At 47.2% G+C, this 20,132-nt stretch overlaps 2 protein-coding genes and 1 pseudogene across 4 annotated transcripts; 2 read left to right on the top strand and 1 right to left on the bottom strand.

The window, feature by feature from the left end:
- The first annotated feature begins 1,639 nt into the window (after nucleotides 1–1,639).
- On the top strand, nucleotides 1,640–2,037 carry LOC122742331 (annotated as a pseudogene).
- Nucleotides 2,038–2,308: 271 nt separating this feature from the next.
- On the top strand, nucleotides 2,309–9,125 carry SHFL (shiftless antiviral inhibitor of ribosomal frameshifting). Of its 3 annotated transcripts, XR_006354913.1 has the most exons (11): nucleotides 2,309–2,528; nucleotides 3,859–3,939; nucleotides 4,245–4,313; nucleotides 4,931–5,063; nucleotides 5,327–5,376; nucleotides 5,876–5,911; nucleotides 6,004–6,156; nucleotides 6,237–6,340; nucleotides 6,682–6,833; nucleotides 7,025–8,475; nucleotides 8,571–9,125. XR_006354913.1 is itself a non-coding variant. In XM_043986463.1 (10 exons), exons 1-10 carry the CDS (start codon nucleotides 2,463–2,465, stop codon nucleotides 7,228–7,230), a joined length of 1,050 nt encoding a protein of 349 aa, XP_043842398.1. In that variant the 5' UTR covers nucleotides 2,309–2,462; the 3' UTR covers nucleotides 7,231–9,125. The 3 variants fall into 3 exon arrangements, 2 of the variants coding, with proteins under 2 accessions (XP_043842398.1, XP_043842410.1); XM_043986463.1 differs by having other exon boundaries at nucleotides 7,025–9,125; XM_043986475.1 differs by lacking the exon at nucleotides 3,859–3,939 and having other exon boundaries at nucleotides 2,527–2,562; nucleotides 7,025–9,125.
- Nucleotides 7,807–17,455, bottom strand: ANGPTL6 (angiopoietin like 6). Its single transcript, XM_043986432.1, has 6 exons — nucleotides 17,303–17,455; nucleotides 15,378–15,989; nucleotides 14,536–14,728; nucleotides 14,083–14,270; nucleotides 13,717–13,987; nucleotides 7,807–7,991 (listed from the first exon to the last, which is right to left on the bottom strand). The coding sequence occupies exons 2-6, from the start codon at nucleotides 15,975–15,977 to the stop codon at nucleotides 7,807–7,809; spliced, it is 1,437 nt and encodes a 478-aa protein (XP_043842367.1). The 5' UTR covers nucleotides 15,978–15,989; nucleotides 17,303–17,455.
- Nucleotides 17,456–20,132: the final 2,677 nt, after the last annotated feature.

The following is a 20,132-nucleotide window of genomic DNA, read 5'->3' as shown; positions in this document are numbered from 1 at the left end:
TTGGTCTTGGTCAGGACTATAAACCTATAAAATAAGATACTTTCCTTAACCCTGGTCAAGGCTATAATCCTCTGGGAATCTTGATTAAAAATTATCTAAATAATAAATGATTCTAAATTCTTGATAGGGCAATAAAAATTTGGTCTGGGGTAAAGATTAATAGTTAGCCCAAGGTTAGGGGATGGTCTGCTTTCAGCCCTTCTTCTAAATATAGTCTACCTCCAAATTAAACTGACCAGTCAGAGGTGATTAGACATCCCTCAGGAACACCTCCTCTTCAAAGGGTATATAATCTGTGACCCTATAGCCATTATGGGTCTTTGGTCTGAGAGAGATAACCTTCCGGCCTATTAATAAAATGATTACATTACTCAAAAATGATGTCTCTCATATTTTTAATCATCATACCCATAAGTCATTAAAAGTGGCAGACTGGGGAATGGCCAAACAAATTGTGGTATATGAATACAATGGAATATTACTATGCTACAAAAAATTTTTAAATTCAGAGAAGTATGAGAAAGACATAATAACTGATACAGAGTGAAGTAAACAAACCAGGAAAATAATATATATAATGACTACCACATTGTAAATAGAAGTATTTTTTTCTTTTTTGGGGGAGGGCAGGGCAATGAGGGTTAAGTGACTTGCCCAGGGTCACACAGCTAGTAAGTGTCAAGTGTCTGAGGCCAGATTTGAACTCAGGGCCTCCTGAATCCAAGGCCAGTGCTTTATCCACTGAGCCACCTAGCTGTCCCCTAAAAGTATTTTTTTTTAAAGATTATATAATGCTCTGATGAGACACTGTCTCTTTCTCCCTTCTTGGCAGAGGAAGAGGGCTATGGGTGTGAAATATTTCCATAGCTTGATGTGTGGGTTAGTTTTGCTGAACTGTCTTTTTCTTTTTTTATTCTTTGTTAAAAGGAATGGCTAGGACAGCTAGGTGGTGTAGTGGATAAAGCATCGGCCCTGGATTCAGGAGGACCTGAGTTCAAATTTGACCTCAGACACTTGACACTTACTAACTGTGTGACCCTGGGCAAGTCACTTAACCCTCATTGCCCCACAAAAAAGGGGGAAAAAATACAAAACCAAAAACACCCACAACTGTGAATGACAACTATTCTCAGCAATACAATGATCTAAGACAATCCCAAAGAACTAATGATGAAGCACACTATTCATCTCCAAAGAAAGAACTGATATTGATGGAACACAGACTGAAGCATGCCATTTTTCACTTTCTTTCATTTTTTTCTTTTATTCAAATTTTTTTTTTTTGGGTGAGGCAATTGGGGTTAAGTGACTTGCCCAGGGTCACACAGCTAGTAAGTGTCAAGGGTCTGAGGCCGGATTTGAACTCAGGTCCTCCTGACTCCAGGGCCGGTGCTCTATCCACTGCGCCACCTAGCTGCCCTATTCAAGTTTTTTTTAATACAAAATGACTAATGTGGTAATGTTTTACGTAATTGCACATGTATAACCTTTATCTGCTTACCACCTCAGGACAGGGGAGGGGAGAGAGGAAAGGAGGGATAACATTTGTAACTCAACACTTTAAAAATGTTAAAAAAAAAAAACAAAAACTTGGCGGCAGATCTCTGGCTGAGGGTCCTCCCGCACCACTGGCAGGAAGATGGTGGCTGCAAAGAAGATGAAAAAGTCGCTGGAGTCCATCAACTCGAGGCTCCAGCTGGTGATGAAAAGCAGCAAATATGTGCTAGGCTACAAACAGACCCTGAAAATAATCAGACAAGGCAAAGCTAAATTGGTCATGTTGGCCAACAACTGCCTAGCCTTAAGGAAATCAGAGATTGAATATTACTCTATGTTAGCCAAAACTGACGTACATCACTACGGTGGCAACAATATTGAATTGGGTATAGCATGTGGGAAGTACTAGAGTTTGTACACTGGCTATCATTGATCCAGGTGATTCTGATATCATTAGAAGCATGCCAGAACAGACCAGTGAAAAGTAAACTGTACAAAAGTATTCTTTAATAAGCTGGCCAAAGCTTCTTTTAAAAAAAAGTTAAAAAAAAAAAGGATTGGATGGTGAATTCTCTCTATATTATATTCTTTCTATAACTATCCATGACTGAGGTGTCTTCTGATCCCTGCATTGATCATCATGTAAGAAAGGAGACTAGTTATCTGCCTTGTTACTGTGGGCAGACCTTCCTCCCCCACTTTTTACTTCTTGCCCTGGGATTGTAATCAAGTCAACATTAACTTTGGACTAGGAAGGGCATGACAATCTACTTCCCTATTAATTAACTCAGAATCCCTGATTCTAAGTGAAGGCGATCTAGGTTGAAGCTCCCTTTCTGGACCACCACTGTCTGGTACCTCACAGCTACCTATGCCAGCCCTATCCCTTCCAAGTCTCTACCCTACTTTACCCATCCTATCCTCCAGAATCCCTCCAGTGAAGACCTACGTCCAGGAAGAGTTTCATGAGGTTTCAACAAAGGGACAAAATGACTCCCAGTGACCAGGAGCTGCTTACTCCTTTGCCACAGGTTTTCTCTCTCTATGTTTCCCTACCTTAATATTGTAAGTTTGAGCCCACACCTTGGGTTATCAAGGGGAGAATGTGTTCCTAGTTTAGATAATTTTTTCCCTAACTATCCCTGCTTTACTTGCAAAGTAAATGCCCCTTCTAAAAGCTAATTAAGTCGGGCTGATCAAACCTCACTTGGGTTTTGATGGCTCTGAGAGAGTGTAAATAGCAATTGTTTCTGTTTTGGCCAGAAACCAGTGCCTGGTTATGTGGGGCTAAATTAGGATATTAGTATAAATTTGGACATTAGGATAACCCAGAAGTCTTCTCCTTAAGAAGCAAAACCAGGGTCAGCTAGGTGGCGCAGTGGATAGAGCACCAGCCCTGGATTCAGGAGGACCTGAGTTCAAATCTGGCCTCAGACACTTGACACTTACTAGCTGTGTGACCCTGGGCAATTCACTTAACCCCTATTGCCCCACAAACAACAACAACAAAAAAGAAGCAAAATCAAGGACACACCTAACGTAAAGGGAGATAAGTCCATTAGGCTTGGCTACTATTTGAGAAGTCGGGACAGAGATAACTCCAGAAGTCAGAACCACCACCCCTCTTTCAAGCTTTTCCCACTCCGACCCCAACAAGGAACTTTCCATTGTCAGGTGGTCACCCCATCTATCCCCTAGAAAAGCTTTTGACTTCCTTTGGTTCTTGGAGAAGCTTGTTTCTAAGCCATCTCCTCCCCTTGAGGCTCTCTTTGACTTCCCTCTGGGTCACTTTCTCTAGCACCAAATAAAAGACCATTTTAATCCTAAATGGACTGTGTGCTAGAGTGTAATTCTTTACAGAGGAATACCTAAGGACCCCCCAGCACCTATTACACACACACACACACACACACACACACACACACACACAGGTATATAAGGTGTTTAAGTAAACGCTTGTGGTAAATTGAATTCTTTTTAGAGAGGCAGTTGATAAACTGAAGAGGAAGCTACTGAAGGTTGTGGGGAGTAGGCTGGGAGGGGAATGAGGGAGCAGTTAATGGTATTTAGAGCCAGAAGAGACCTTAGAAGAAAGAGTCGAATCCGTGCTCTAAGATCCGTCAATGGAACAGGAGATATACTATAGTCTGAAGAAAAGAAAATTTAGGGATGCGATGATAGCTTTCTTCAAATAGCGGAAAGGCTCATACATATGGAAGATGTTTTGCTTAGTCCCAAAGAGCAGAACTCAGAGGAACGGGTGAAAGTTACTAAGAGGTAGCTTTGGGGGAAACTTCTTAATAATTGGAGCCATCCAGGCTGGAGGACCTCTCTAAAGAGGAGTTTTCTACTCGGATACAGGTTGGACGAGAAGACCTTGGGGGTTCTTCCAGTTTTAGGCTTCTGACCGTTTTTGGCAAGGAACTTTTCCTCCGGCCTGGGGTGAGGTTCAGGACATTCCATTCGCGGCCACTTCCCCAGTTCCACACCCCGCCCTCATTTCTGGGATCTCATTTGTCCCAATGAGATTTAATTTACCTCAAATTTGGGGGCTGGGCAGGTCTAGGAAGACTCCAAATCTAAGCCTTTGGCTCTTAACAATCCCCACCCCACTGAGGCCCCGCCCTTTTCTGAGAAACTGAAAGTAGGCGGATAAGTGGGGGGGGGGGGTGTTTGTTCTGGGCAGAGACAAAGGCCGTAGAAACAGCTGAGAATTCTCTGTCCTCTTTTTGCTGGGGGCCTGTAAGGTGAGACCCGCGGGAGCTGCAGGAGCCATTGGAACAAGGATGGCCGGAGCCGGGTCCTCCGACGTGAAGGTGAGAGGACAGGGGCCAGGAGCCAGGATACGCTGAGCGAGGAGCCCCACTCTGCCTCCCCCAACTCCAGGCTTGGCCTGACGGGGAGGAGAAACCAATGGAGATCAGAGAGGGGACCCCCACACACACCTCACCCCACCCCGACTCCTACCTGATCCCTTTCTTGGAGCCTGGGGAGGTGGCGATCGGACAGGTAGAGTCAGGAACCAGCCCTGCTGCCCTAGGGCACTCTGTCTGAGGGCTTCTCATCTGCCTTGCAGTTTGGGCCCTCTCTAACCAGAACTTTGGCCTTTCCAAGAAAACGCTGTCAGGTCAAGGGCCAGGGACCCTGCTAACAGATGTCCCTACCTCTCTGCAGGCTTTTTTCCTCCCCCGACCCCAATGGAAGGGAGAAGGGATAAAAGGAAAGAAAAGCAGCACAAGGTGCATATATGACCCCTCAGACCCTGCCAAGGACCTGGCTTGTGTGCCCATTTCATAGGTTAGGCATCTGATACCCAAGGAGGAATGGAATTTACTCCCTTAGCTCCAATGCTAACCCTCGGCTTTCTTAAGGGTTTCAGCAATGATACTAATGATGTTCCCGTGCTTCTTCCCTCACCTCAACCTCTTAACAGCTGGAGAAGAGTGTCAGGCGTTTTAGGGAGAAGTTTCATGGCCATGTGTCTGTGAAGAAGGCGAATGTCTTAATGGAGAGATACGATCACAACCATGACTTCGTCTCTTCCTGGCTGGTTAAACAAGTGAAGGGTCAGCAGGCAACACTGGGGGGTAGGGGAGTACAGGAACCCTGGGAGGGTTCAGGAAGGGTTCCAGGGCTTATGGAGAGGAGTCCCCAGAGGTACTGGGAGGGGACCTGGATGCTCAGGAAGACCATGGAAGGGGTATCCCAGGGAGTTCCAATGTCCAGAACAGGAACCAGAGACCACTGGGGGATGGGTGACTATTTAAAGGTCCTTGGTCCTAGTATACCCCATGACAGTCCCTATGCTCTCCACCCTTGTTCTCTGAAGAATTGGGATCAGAAAATGAAGATGTATACCAAGCAGACTCTGATGTCCAGGTAATTTCCTTTCCCTGTTTGCCCCATGATTGCAAGGAGATCCAACAGTCCCCAACACTAACAAGCAAATCCCAGGGGAGATAGAGGGCACATGACCCAGGTTCCTGGGTTCAGGGAACCTCTGGACTAAGGGAAGAGACATAACTGGGAGTCTCTTTCCCAGCTCCTCATGTTTTTCCCTCCCGGTACCCCCACAATCTCTTTTGTCCAGCCCTATATGAACTCTTCCCCTTCCTCCCCGCAGTGTGGGATCCAGGCTGGAGCAGCAGATAGTGCCACAGGAGGGGTTGGGGGTGGCATGGGGACCTTGAGGAAGGGTCTGAACTGTGGGCTGAGGCCTCCTCCCTGGCCAGTGCTTAATCCTTGCTTCAAAGTTTGCTTCTTTGCCAAGTGAAAAGCTCCAGGAGTGAGGGCACAGGGGGCAGCTGGACACTCGAGAGACCAATGCAGCTCCCAACCCACACTCTTATCTGTCTCTATCTCCCTGTTCCCTTTCCAGGACCAACAAAATATCTTGAAGGACAGAGACATTGAGGTGCGAGGGGAGCAGGGGTGAGGGTGAGGACATCCATTGGATCCACGCTGGAGGCTAATGTGCCCTCATCCTATCCCCAACTTCCCACTCAGGAGGTGGCTGCCACCATGAACTTACCCCTGACAGAGAAAAATCTGCGCATGTTGGATGATGCCCAGAAGGGCCATATCTCCAAGGAAGACTGCCAGTTTGCCTGCCGTGCCTGTGACAACATGTGGTGGCGCCGGGTGCCTGAGCGCAAAAAGGTGAAGGGGTCAGGGGCCAGGACTAAGGCTGGGCCCCACAGGGTCCCTAGGAGCAGACCTGCTCACACTGACCTTTTCAGGTGTCCCGATGCCGGAAGTGCTGGGTGAAATACGAACCAGTGCCCAAAGACAAGATGTGGGGTAAAGCTGAGTTCCAGTGTTTACAATGTGGTCATACCTTCACGTGAGTTCTCAGATCCCTGTCCCCTGACCCTTGTCCCCAGACCTCATCAAGGTCAGTGCCACAGACGAATAGCTAGGTTTGGAGCCAGAGAATTAGAGTTAGAATCTCAGCTCTGAGCTTGGGCAAGGTACTTCCCCATTTTAGGCCTCAGTTTCCCTATCTGTAAAAAGAGAAGTCCAGCTGTTGAGGATCTCCAAGGGTTTTTCTCACTTTTAACCTCCCATCCTAAGCTGCAGCCTCTTCCTTTCATCCTTACTTTCTCAGTCCCCAACCCTTGATCTCTGACTCACACTTCCTCTTTGGCATGCTACCTGCCCCAACAATTCTTGCTTTCTCCCCAGGGGTTTTGCCCAGATGGGAACTCCATCTCCATGCTACCACTGTGGCAACTCTGTTCTGCCAAATCGAATCCTCCCCCCACGCCGGCCCCAAAATGAAAGAGGCAGAAAAAATACACACACCTGCTTTGCTGAGGACTGCTACAACCGACAAGGTCGAGCCCCCAGCCTCTCTATTCCCTTTCTTCCCCTTGTCCCACTTCTCCCTGGTCCCAATAGAGCTGACACCCTCCCACCCTGCCTTTGGCCTGCTCCCCCGGGCCAGTCTCTGGCTGAGCACAAAGAGGCTTCCAGACCTCAAAATGGCTCAGGACAGAGAAGGCTTAGTCCCTATATCTGCCCCCAGGATCCTACACACCAGGGACCTCCTGTGTGCACCCCAAGAGCCGGAAACAGAAAAATATGCCCATTGTCTTGTTCCCAAGTGCCGTCCACGAAAGCAGTGGCTCCACTGTGGCCACTTGCCTTAGCCAGGGCAGTCTCCTACAAGACCTGGACGACTTAATCCTGGAGGACCTCAAAGAGGAAGCAGAAGAAGAGGAAGGCAACTAGGAGCCTTAGCTCCCCCTTCCCACCCCGATATCCCCTACCGACTTGGAGGACCAGTGTTGACCTATGGGACCAGTAGAAGTTCGGGGTGGGTCCTCAACTGTGGTCTGGAGGGAGGCTGACAAGTCACTCAAGGGAAAGCTTCAGGCTACTCAGGCCTCTCCCTAGCATGTAAGAGGGTCCATGTCTGTGCACTTTAGCTTAGTGGAGGTGGGTAAGGCCCTCCTAACCCCCTCCACGTGGGAAATAGCGCGGCCCCCATACCCCCATGCCATATACATAGACGTACATTATGATGTTAATGTTTTATATACCATGTTCAAAATAACAAAGGGACATGCCCTATTCCTGAATGACAGTATCTCATTCCTGCAGGGCTAAGGGTTAGGGGTGGTGGTGGTATATAGGCTTGATGGGGTATGATTTGTGATATGGTGGGGAGGTGCTATTTATAATGCCCTGGGCTTTGCAGACCCCACCCCCCACTCACACAAACTCTAGGACACAAGAAGCCAGGCAGTCCAAGATAGTCAAAGACACCTCCCCCCACCCCAATATCCAAAGGGTGGAGATCAGGAGTCAGAGGGGCCGAATCAGCATTGCCACCTTCTTGAGTGAATAGGCACCACCCCTAAATTCAGCCCAGTAGACACCATCTTGATAACGGCTTCGATAGTGGCCCCCTAGGTGCCAGACACCATTGAGGTTGGAATGGGCACAGGCGTGGTACCACCAGCCACCCCGCTGGTACAGAGCACAGTTACCTGGGGCAAAAGAAAGAAGAGAAGGTGTCAAGGGCTGCACAAGCCATCACTAATATCCCCATCCCCTAGGTTCACATACCTCTGGAAAGGGGGGATAGACAGGTTTTTCTGAGCAAAGCAGTGATCCCCAAGACTCTGACTCTGAAGCAGGAGTCCTGGGAACCTCCCTTCCCCTACAACCATCCCACCCTTCTTGGCAGGTTAAGATCTGAACCACTGAATGTCCTCTTTCTCTATTCCCTTCCCCCTTGCTGGAATGAGTCCCAGTCCCCAGTCTCTGTTCCCTCCCCCCCACAGGCCTTGTCTTCCCTCACAGAATTCATTGGATGGAAATTTAAAGGCCATTTAGTCTAACCCACAGCTGACCAAGAAAACTCTCTACACAACATCATGAACAAACGGTCACTGCTCCTTCACTTGAAGATAAGTGAGAGGGAATCCACCACCTTCCATGGCCCATCTCACTTGTGGATGACTCTAAAATGTAGGAAGTTTTTCCTAACATCAAGCCCAACCCTGTCTCTCCACAGTTTCTACCCAAGCAGAACAAGACTAAGCTATCCTTCTTCCTCATGACAGGATTACACAGCTAGGAAGTGTCTGAAGCCAGATTTGAACCTGAGTCTCCCTGATTCTAGGTTCAGACTCCTATCTACTGCGCCAGGACAAAGATCATTGTCCCTCCGAGTCTTCCCTTCTCCAAACTAAATGCCCATTTCTTTCCACGATTTTCCTATGGAATCCTTCCAAACCTCCATCCCCTCCCAGTCAAAATTGTCTGCATTCACTAGCCATGGTATCCTTCCTAAAACATGGTGTCCGGAACTGAAAACAACACAGATAAAGTGGGCAGTGACTGTGGGATTGTTACTTCCTTCATTGACACCCTTGGTGCTGCCTACATTAATGCAGCTTCACATGTCTAGATCTGGAAGGGAGCTCAGAGCCCATTTAGTCAAAGCCCCTCTTTTTGCAGAGGAGGAGATGTGTTGGAGTCTGGCTGCTAAATTATCACACTGTTGGTTCACATTGAGCTTCTGGTCCACTGAAATCCCTGTCTCTCTCACATGAACTGTTGTCTCTCTCCCATCCTGGGCCTGTGAAGTTGGATCTCAAATAAAGACTTTCCATTTATTCCTATTAGATTTAATAAGATGAGAAACATCTTTCTGTTTATGATGTGTTTGAGCTATCCCTCTCAGCTTTGAGTCAACTGGAATTTTGATAAGAATTTTCTCTACACTTTCTTCTAAGTCACTGATAAATGTGTAGACTAGTTCTGGGGCTCTCAGCTAAAGACATCTGGTCTCCAAGTTGGCATGGAAATAGCATTATTTACAACTCTGGATCAGGTTATTCAGCCCTCTACAAATTCCCCTATCTGTACTGTCTTCTACTAGTTCACACCTTTTTTTCTTTTTGAGTGTATGTGTGTGTGAGACGGCTGAGTCCACAGCCCTGTAAGTAGGAGAGTTTGCATCTTTGGGTTTATGTGCTTGTGACCCTGAATTTGTATCAGTCATTCTATGGGTTTGAGCCCAAGACTTTGTGTCCTTGAGAACACCTGAGTCTTGATCCCTCTTATAGAGAGGGAGTATGAATTCTCTCCTTGCCTGGGGCAGAGGTGATTTCACCATCCTACCCCATTCTTGGACCCAGAGGCAGTGGTGGTGGACAACAATTACAATGGGGTGACTGAAAAATGTGGCAAAAGTGGAGGGAGGTGACTTCCTCAGCAGCTTTTAGGTCCTTGAAGCAAGGAAGGAAAATCCTCTAAGAGATCTCCAGGGGTTGCTGGGCAAGGAAGAGGGGACAAGGGAGAAAGAGAGAAACTAGCAACTTAGGTCAGAGGTTGCTCCTTCTTACTACAACCGTCTCCTGGCTTTCTCCGGCTAATGTCCTGAAGTGGGCTCTAGGGAGAGACCCAGTCTCGGACTGCTCAAGAGCTGACATCCTGGTCCACCAACCAGTCTGGCCCCTGTGTGATCTCCACCATCATATAGTCTTGGCTCAACCCTAACCCCCACCTCCAGGACACCAGCCATAGCCTTCCCAGAGGTTGTGAATTCCACAGGGTGATATAGCTAGTAAGTATCTGAGGTTGGAATTGAACTTGGGTTTTCCTAACTTCAAGTCTAGCATTCTATCTAGTTTCCTCTTTTTGGATTCCTTCATTCCCATATGAATCATTAGAAGTAACAGTCATCAGATTTGACAAACATTAAGACTCTCTCCATGTCTCAAGAAGAAAGCATACCTCTATTGTTGACAGATCAACAAATACCTTCCTGATACCCCTCACTGGGGATCCACCAACTACCTTGGATCTTTGGATGTCTACTGGATGACTTGTCTCCTGTTGGCATCTGTGAATCTAGAGTCACTCTTTAGAGCATAAGCAGTTGCCTCCCCTTCAAAGGTACATCTCTTTTGGTCTATGTAAAGATCCCTTAGTTCCAAGTATTAAATGGTCACCTTCCCCTTTCTCTTCTGTATCCCAGTCTTCATTCTTCAACCTCTTGCCATGGATTAGGATTCCTTTCTGTCTTTTTAGCACCTTTTTTTCTTCGTTTTTACCTGAAGGCCTTTCTCTTTTTTCCTCCAAGGGACATTCTTGATAAATGGGGGGAAGTATTTCTTGAGCCTTTTTACCCTTCTCTTTTAGGAAAGAAAACACCTTGCACTTGCATACAGCTAAGAATTATTTCATTGAGGTCATTTGAAGAGAGCTTCCTCTTCACCTCTCCTCACATCAGCTAGACCAGGGCTCTTTAAACTTTTCCCACTTGTGACCCCTTTTCACTCAAGAAATTTTTATGCGACCCCCCATGTATGTAGGTATATAAAATAGGTATATGTAACCTTTTACTGTTGTCAATTTTTTCACAACCTCCACAGTTGTGTGACCCCATAGTTTAATACGTGACCCACAGTTTAAGAAGCTTTGACCTAGATGCTTCGTGCTGCTATCTCTTCCTTTACCGCTGTCTTACATAATGAGGTAGCCTTTCTAGAAGCCAAGGTGAACTCCTCTACATGCACAAGTGATCTCATTCTATCCCAACTCCTCCAGTAGATTGCCTTCTCTGTTAGCTCTCCTTTCTCACTAATCTTCAATCTCTATCCACTAGCTGCTTCCCTACTGCCTATGAACTTGTCTATGTCTCCCCCCTCCTCAAAAAGCTCCCACTTGATCCATCCCTTTCTGCTAGCTACCATCCCATATCCCTCCCCACTTAAGAAAGCTATCTCGGGCAGCTAGGTGGCGCAGTGGATAGAGCACCGGCCCTGGAGTCAGGAGGACCTGAGTTCAAATCTGACCTCAGACACTTAACACTTACTAGCTGTGTGACCCTGGGCAAGTCACTTAACCCCAATTGCCTCACTAAAAAAAAAAAAAAAAAGAAAGCTATCTCCAGTCACTACCACCACTACTCTCACTCTCTTCTTAACTCTACAAGTCCAGTTTCTAATATCATTCAACTGACACGGCTCTCTTCAAAGGGATTAACGATCCCTTAATTACCAGATCTAATGGTCTTTTCTCAGTTTTCCTCCTTGATCTCTCTTCAGCCTTTGACACTGTTAATCACCCTCTTCTCCCTGTTATTCTCTTCTTTCTAGGTTTCGATCAAACTATTCTCTCTTGGTTCTCCTTCTTTGACTATTCCTTGGTCTCCTTTGATGAATCTTCATCTAGGTCACACCCACTAACAATGGTTGTCCCATACAGTGGCTGAAGTACTGGGTCCTTTTCTCCCTCCATTATTATTTCATTTGGTGATTGAATCAGCTCCCATGGATTCAATTATCATCTCTGTGATGATGCTTATCAAGTCTACTTACCCAAGCCTAACCTCTCTGCTGAGCTCCAGTATTGTATCACCAACTGTCTATTGAACATCTCAAATTGGATGTCCTGTAGACACTGTAAACTGAACATGTCCAAAACTAACCTCATTCTCTTTCCTCCCAAACCCTCCTCTCTTCCTAACTTCTTGTTGCTATTGAAGGTAACACCATCCTCCCAGTCACGTCACCCAGGCTCACAATCTAGGTGTCATCCTCGACTCTTCACTGTCACTTGGCCTCCCACATCCCATCTGTTGTCAAGGCCTACTGATTTTGCCTCCATAATATTTCTCAAACATGTCCTCTTCTCTCCTCTGATACTGCTATCACACTGTTGCAAGCCCTCATCAGCCCACCCCTGAACTATTACAATAACTAGCTGCTTGGTTTCCCTCCCATAAGTCTTCTTACCACTCAGCTACCAAAGCGATTTTCTTAAGTTGAAGGTCTGCCCAAGTCACCCCACCCCCACCCAACTCAATCAACTCCGGGATCAAAGCCCTACATCAGCTGACCCCCTCCCCACCTTGCCAGTTTTCTTACCTCTTACCCCCCCCCATTGCCACCAACACACTCAGCAAGCCAGCGACACTCGCTTCCTAGTAGCTCCTTATCCAAGACATTCCATCTCCTGACTGGGCATTTTCACCGGCTCTCCCCCAGGCTGGGAAAGCTCTTCCTCCTCATCTCTGCCTCCTGGCTTCTCTGGCTTCCTTCAAGTCCCAGCTAAAATCCCACCTTCTACCTGGGAAGCCTTCCTGGATCTCCCTTAATCCTAGTGCCTTCCCTATGTTGATTATTCCTGACTTATCCTATATATAGTTTATTCACACATAGTCATTTGTATGTTGTCTTCCCTGTTAGACTGTGAGCTCCTTGAGGTCAGGGACTGGCTTTTGCCTTTCTTTGCAACTCCAGCTCTCAGCACAGTGCCTGGAACATAGTAGGCATTTCATGCAGTAAATGTTTATTGACTGACTGACTGACTGACATTCCAGAGTCACTGCAGATCACTGCAAAATTCACCTTGCTTACCATATTTTTTTGGTGGGGCAATGAGGGTTAAGTGACTTGCTCAGGGTCACACATCTGAGGTCACATTTGAACTCAGATCTTCCTGAATCCAGGGCCTTGTGCTTTATCCACTATACCACCCACTTGCCCCTTCTTGGTTTTTTTTTTTTTTTCCATTCTTGATGTGATCAACTTCTTCAATATTCCGTCCTTGTTAGTAGTGGGGTTTTTTGGTGGGGCAATGAGGGTTAAGTGACTTGCCCAGGGTCACACAGCTAGTAAGTGTCAAGTGTCTGAGGCTGGACACTGGACACTGAATCCAGGGCCAGTGCTTTATCCACTGTGCCACCTAGCTGCCCTGTTAGTAGCTTTTTTGGGGAGCTCAGATGCTCAGCCCACTGTCCCTCCCTGCCCTCTGTCCCTTTCCCCCATCATTATTTGACCCCTCCCTCACAAGAAAAGGAAGCTAGGTGACATTGTTGATAGAGTGCTAGACTTGGAATCAGGAAGATCTGAGTTTGAATCCTGTCTTAGATACTAACTGTATGACTTTGGGCAAGTCACTTAACCTCTGTCTCAGTTTCTTTACCAGTAAAATAATGGAAATAACGGTACCTGTCTCATAAGGGTATTGTGAAGATCCAAGGAGATAATATATATTAAGCTCTTTGCCAGACTTAAAGCTCTATATGAATGTTAGGTATTCTTATTACCATTTCCCCTCTCAGCCTCTCCATTCTACCATTCTCCAGCCCCCATCTATCCTTGAATCTTAGTTATCCCTCAGCCCCTGAACCCCATCTGCCCCCATGGGAGTAGGTGCCAGTCAGAAGCCCCTGGTTCCCAGACCAGGCCTCACCAGAATAGGAGTCCCGGTCCCTGTCCACAGTGCTGAAGGGTTTGTCATTGTGCCAGGATAGAGAATCTCCAGCATCCCCCCTGTAGTGGCCAAGCCTCAGGCGGTAGTGGTCACTCTCAGGCTCCAGGGAGAATCCATCGTATCGGGCATGGACCGCACGGCCCCCCCAGTCTTCCAGCAGCACCAAGAGCTCATGATCCCGGAGCTGGGTCAACAGGTGTATGGTCTCAAGGCCCAGCCAGTGCTCACCATCAGGCCGACCAAAGCCCACCTTGTAGGAAGGGAGACCAGCTTCAGTGGGCTAGAGCTACAGGGAGGGGCAGGAACCCTTCAGAGCTCTTTGCCCAACCCTCCTGCCACTCCTACCTTGTAGTTCTGCCAGTTGGTAAAGAAGTTCACAGAGCCGTCCTGCCGCCGCTGAATGACCATCCAGCCTCCGCCCTCCAGCTGCTGTTCACACCACACCGACACTGTTTTCTGGCCCAGTCTCACTTGATAAACCCCGCTGATCCCCTGCCTGCCCCTTTGGGCCTCCAGGCAATCCCGCCATGGGCCTGGGGGTCATGAAGACATACACAGTCTGTCCTGGCAAGGGATGAAGGGGTCATGGGAGGACACACAAGATATCTAGGACAATGGGCCAGGAAGGGAAGGTTGCCCTAGGTATAGACTTGGCCTAGGTTTGGTGGAGAGTAGAGGAAAGGGTTTTCCAGGAGAGATCCCACTGTAGCCACTGCCCCCTGCCAATTTCCACCATCCCTGATAGGGACTGAAGATCTGTTTCCCTCCCCCAAGTCATAAGCCTGAGACACCACTTACCTGTTGCCTGTGTGGGTGTTCCTGAGGGGTCTGTCGGCAAGGCAGAGGCCAGGACCCCTTGCTGCCTCTGTGGTTGGCCAGGCACCCAGCTCTGCTCCCTCTGCAGCTCTCTATCTGGTCTTCCACTACCATTTCTGCCATTACCCAGCAGCCCTCCAAGCCCTAAGGAGCTCGAGGGGGGTGGTAGCAAGACCTGTAGAAGCCAATGATTCACAAGGTGGCATCTGACTGCATTGACCTAAGACCTAAATCCTAGAATGACCCACCTATTCTGAGGGGCTGGAGGGATGAGGGCCATTTCTGTCCTACTTTTTCCTGAAGGACCTACTCTATATCTCTGTTCCCAAGGGATTTCTCTCACCTATTTCTAGACTAGTTATCTCTGCCCCCATCCAAATCCTGGATTTGGATCTCAGGTTGCTCATCCTGGGTTCAGGAGCTGAGCAGTGCCAATAACAGGATTCCTCAGATACCACCACCCCCATCCTTCATTGTAACCAAGGTCTGACACCATCTAACCAGCAGAGGAAAAAATTAACCTGATAACGAATGCTTCTAAAACTGAAGCAATGGTAGGAGCTTTGGGAAGAAAAACACTTGGTCCAGAGGAGGATATAGAAAATCCAGCTCCCCAAACCTGGCCCAAGTCAATCAATTGATCAGTCAGTTTCTTTCCTCCCCAGTACTCACAAATGTGGATACGAGATAGAAGTTAGAATGAGACTAACTGTATTTGGGCAGTTACCCTCCTCCCTGGACAATGACTATCTTGTAAATAAAAATCACTCTCCAAAAGTTAAGGCAATGACCATTCCCTCACTAGTGACCATTGCTATACCTACCTGCCCTGTTGTCCTACTCACATCCTGTACCTGCTGCCCGCTGGGCCCTCCCAGACACCGCTGCTCCAGCTTGGTGATGACAGTGCGCTGGTCATTGACTAGTACAGCCAGAGCACGGTACTTGGCATCCAGTTGGTGGTACTGGGCAGTGGCACGCTGGGCTTCTGCTAAGGCATTAGTGACCTGGCCTTCCAGCTGAGCCAGCCCATCCCCCTGAAAACCCTTGGTTTTCCCATGGGTTAGCTGTGGTGTCTGAAGCCGGCTGGGCTGGGAGCCAGAGTCCCGAGTCTCCCCACAAAGGGCCCTGACTTGGCTGATAGCAGCCCCATCTGCAGCCACCTGTTCCTTCAGTTGCTTGATTAGCACCTCCTGCTGTTTCAACTGGGCTTGAAGAGCCTGTAGCTCATCTGCCTCAGTATTGTCTCGAGGTGGGGCTGCTGCCTTTACTCCACTCCAGCACACAGCACCCGTGAACTTCTGCTGGGGAACCACAAAGGTGTAAGTGCAGCGTGGGCTGGACCTCTGCTCACCCAGGGCAGGGACCAGCCCCCTCAGCATGGCCATCAAAAGCAGCAGCCACCTCCAGGTGTGGACGTCCATGGCATCTGTCCCCTGTAACAGAAGGGGGCCAGGCTCAGCCAGTGTGGTGACAGAGCCTGCCTTCAGAAGACTAGACTCTGGGCTCCCTTATTGCTTTTGCCAGAGTGTTCCCCTTGTTTGAAAGAATCCAAGACCCTCCAAATGCTTGATCCTAACTCTGACATCTAGTAGCTTCATGATGTTGGGCAAGTCACCTTATCTCTACACACCTCAGTGTCCTCATCTATAAATAAATGATAATATCTAAAATACCCAGCTCATGAACTTGCTGTGATCAAACATTTTTAAACCCTTATTTATATTAGTAGTAAGAGTAATAATAATAATGTGTTGTTATTAATAACAAGAATGGTAATATCATTTCTTCATTAAATTCATCTCCTAATGTCTTCCTAATATCTGTTGATCAGGTCTCTTCACCCTGCCTTGGTCCATGTCACTGCCCACCAGGCCTGGTTTGTCCTCAGGTCTCCAGATAAAAAATGAACATTTCTGCTACCCTGTTAAGTGTCTTCATTAACTCTGCACAGTCCTCTGCTTAGAGCTGCTCTTCACAACGAACACCTTGGCCACCCGATATGGAAGCTAGGAGCTGACTCAGGACATGGTCTGGTGGGGCACAGCCACGGTTATTCCACATGTGGTCACAAGCCTACTCAGCCAAGCCAATCAGGGCACCAGGGTCACCCTGATCTGGCTAGTCCTTTGACTCACAGGGATTCTTCAGGCTGAAGAATTAATAGGCCTGGGAGGCCAGAGTCTCAATCTATCCTCCCCGCCGCCTCCTTCCCTGATCACAGACCCCTCAAAAACAGCAGACTGATCCCTCTCAAAGGAAATTCCTCAGCTGCAGGCATCTATCTGGGGGAAGGGCAGGCACAGTTCTCATGTCAAATCTATCTTTCTGTTCCCTAAAGGACAAGGCCAGACTGCCCTCTTTTCCCCCTAGGCCAGTCCCACCCTAGGGTGATATAGGGATATTTTTTGTATTCGTGTATTATGTATCCAAGTACGCATGTGTGTCTGAGCCTGTACATGCCTGCAGTGGTCCTTGGTGGGTCCAGTATCACTCGGATCCATAAGCACACACAGAGTCTGACCCAGGAGTCAGCAGCATTGGGCATTCTGAGGTATGATGAGAATGTCCCAATCAATCCTGGGCTTCCCTAGCTCTTCATGGCCTCTAAGTGTTCCTTTGAGCCCTGAGGTGGGGAAGGCTTGGATGGGCTGTAATCAGCCTTCGGAGGGTCCTGTCTATGCCTGACTTTCCTGGGGCTGAGGGGAACTCCCCATCCATTCTGGGGGATCAGGGTCAGGGCACTCACCAATCCTGGCTCGCAGCTCCTTCAGCTCGCCCCTCTGGCCTCTTCTGTCCTTACTTTCTGTAGCATAGATGCTACTGACCGCCCAGTCCTGGTGTCTGTCCCCCATGTCCCCGCCCTCTCCAGACCAGCCCCTGGAGCTCCACAATCTCTGCCCAGGAGCCCAACTGTAAACATTTGTGGGGCCTGTTTGTAAGAATTTCTGCAAATGCTTAGAACCTACCCCATCCCTGCTGCCCTTCCCCCACTGGTCACTGACTCTCCATCCTGATGAGTCCCTCCCTACTGGCTCCCACTGACCCCAGAGGCAGCTACAATGGGGCCCAGGCAGGGCTGATGACTGTTGTCACTGCCAGGAAGGACCATTCTCCTTCACAGGGTACAGGGCACAGAGTATGGGACTATAAGGGGAGATACCCTGTCATGGAGGCTCCACGGACACTAACATGACACCAGCACCAAAACGAACATACACGACTGCCTAGCGTCATATACTCAGACCCCAGCACAGGAACACACATGCTGTCCTAGATACAGAAATACAATTTTACACCCAAACATGGGCGTGAACCTATATATACATATATTTATGCAGAAAGATGAGCACATAGATACTACTGTCCCGTTATTCCCTTCTCCAAGATTTAATGGGAGAAATGGCCAAATCTTGTTCCCAGTATCCTCTTCTTAAGCTGGTCCCCCTAACGTACCCCCTCCAAAGCCTTCCCCATCCCCCTGTCAAGGGAAACAAAGATCAGGAGGTCACTGAACCTGAAAGACATAGGAATGAAGGCAGAGACAGGAACAAAGAAATCCAAAAGAGATATATAACAAAAAAGACAGAGACAGAGAAATGTACAAGGATAGAATAGCAAAGAATGAAACAGATCGCCCTGCCTTTGGAGTCAGAAGTAGATCTGAATCCTTGCTTGAGTTCTAGCTGTGTGACCTTGGGCAAATTTCTTCCATCTCTGAGCCCCAGTTTTATCTATAAAATGACTCTGGATAATCTCCAAGGTTCCTTCTGGGTCTAACATATGGTCAAAGAAAAATTACATTTTGAGCACAAGCCTTCCAGAAAGGGAGGTCATCCCAGGACCTAGGTCTAGGGTGAATGTGGTCAGACAGCCCTAATTTAACCCCTAGTTAAAATCATTCTTGTTTGTTTGTTTGTTTGTTTGTTGGGTTTTGTTATTGTTGTTGGTTTGTTGGCTTGTTTGTTTTTGTTTTGGGGTTTTGGGGTTTTTTTGCTTAGGGAGAAAAATGACCAAACTGGAAGAGTCCCCTTATTACACCCCACTGCCCCAGATATCTGATAGAAGTAATTTTGAAGTTGCAACCTAAAGGATTATAGGATAAAGAAAATTTCACAGTTGGAGATTGAGCAAGGGTCCAAAGTTTAAGTTTCCTCACAGTTTCCTTCATCAAACAGAACAATAGTCACATAAAATGTCCTAAAAATTTTATTTTCTGACATACTATCCACCTCCAAAGATGATGGAACAGACTGAAGCATGCTATTTTTTTTTTTTTTTTGCGGGGCAATGAGGGTTAAGTGACTTGCCCAGGGTCACACAGCTAGTAAGTGTCAAGTGCCTGAGGTCGGATTTGAACTCAGGTACTCCTGAATCCAGGGCCATGCTTTATCCACTGCGCCACCTAGCCGCCCCTCAGCATGCTATTTTTTACTTTCTTTCATTTTTTTCTTTTAATCAAGTTTTCTTGTACACAATGACAAATATGGTAATGTTTTACATAATCATAGTATATGTATAACCCATATCTGATTGCTTGCTGCCTTAGGGAGGGGGAAGGGGAAGGAGGGAAAGAGGTATAAAAATTGGAACCCAAAACTATAAATAAAAATGTTTATTACCGAAAAAAATATTTTCTGAAACCATGAGATCTGGATATGGGTGATGGTAGGCAATGAACTTGACTACATTAATATATTTCTCATTCTAAATCTGATTGCCACAATTAATCCACTTTCTAGAACCTTCCAAATTATTCTTAGCTTTTTGCAAGTTTCCTAATAGAAAGTGGTTAGGTTTAAGAGAGATGGGGAGGGGCAGCTAGGTGGCGCAATGGATAAAGCACCGGTCCTGGATTCAGGAGGACCTGAGTTCAAATCCGACCTCAGGCACTTGACACTTACTAGCTGTGTGACCCTGGGCAAGTCACTTAACCCCAATTGCCTCACTAAAAAAAAAGAGAGAGAGAGGTGGGGGAAAAAGGCTTTAATGGAGGGTACTGTTTCCTGAAAAGTTTGAATAGTACTAATATTCGATTCAAGTAAGCCTGGAAAGAACTTTAGACTGGAGAAATATTTATTTCTTAATATTTTCAGTTATGATATAAAGGAAACAGTAATGTTAATGTTTCCACAATAAGATCTTATGACAATTAAGCAAACATTTATTAAATGCCTACTCTGTGTAGAGTCCTGAGCTAAGCCCTAAAGGAGATAGATTTTAGTGAAGACACAATTCCTGCTATCATGGAATTTACTGTCCCAAAGGAGACTAAGAATTATGTAGTATATGGGTGCTGGAGCTAATCTCCCAAACCACATTCCAACTAACATGTTGGATCTCCAGAGCACCATACTGCTTCTCCCCTTACAGTTCTAGGAATAACCTGAGGAGGTTGGAGGATATCTCTCTAGAATTATGGCTTTTGAGTTCCCATTCAGTATATTACCCCCAATTATTAGACAGCAGCTAGGAGGTGCAATGGATAGGGGGCTACACCTGGAGGTAGAAAGAATTGAATTCAAATCCACCCTAAGACACTTAAAGCTGGACAAGTCATTTAGCCTCTGTCTGTTTCA

This window comes from Dromiciops gliroides, chromosome 1 (genome assembly GCF_019393635.1).
Source record: "Dromiciops gliroides isolate mDroGli1 chromosome 1, mDroGli1.pri, whole genome shotgun sequence".
Taxonomy (NCBI): Eukaryota; Metazoa; Chordata; class Mammalia; order Microbiotheria; family Microbiotheriidae; genus Dromiciops; species Dromiciops gliroides.
This window is presented reverse-complemented; position numbering and strand designations above follow the sequence as displayed.

Bases quoted from the DNA above. Each gene is read 5' to 3' on its own strand.
- SHFL (XM_043986463.1), top strand. From the start codon at position 2,463: ATGAGGTTTCAACAAAGGGACAAAATGACTCCCAGTGACCAGGAGCTG. The intron at 4,314-4,930 runs GTGAGAGGACAG...ACCTCTTAACAG, and splicing joins CCGGGTCCTCCGACGTGAAG to CTGGAGAAGAGTGTCAGGCG. The intron at 5,377-5,875 runs GTAATTTCCTTT...TTCCCTTTCCAG, and splicing joins AAGCAGACTCTGATGTCCAG to GACCAACAAAATATCTTGAA.
- ANGPTL6 (XM_043986432.1), bottom strand. From the start codon at position 15,977: ATGGACGTCCACACCTGGAGGTGGCTGCTGCTTTTGATGGCCATGCTG. The intron at 14,271-14,535 runs GTAAGTGGTGTC...CATGACCCCCAG, and splicing joins AACACCCACACAGGCAACAG to GCCCATGGCGGGATTGCCTG. The intron at 13,988-14,082 runs GTAGGAGTGGCA...CCTTCCTACAAG, and splicing joins CCAACTGGCAGAACTACAAG to GTGGGCTTTGGTCGGCCTGA.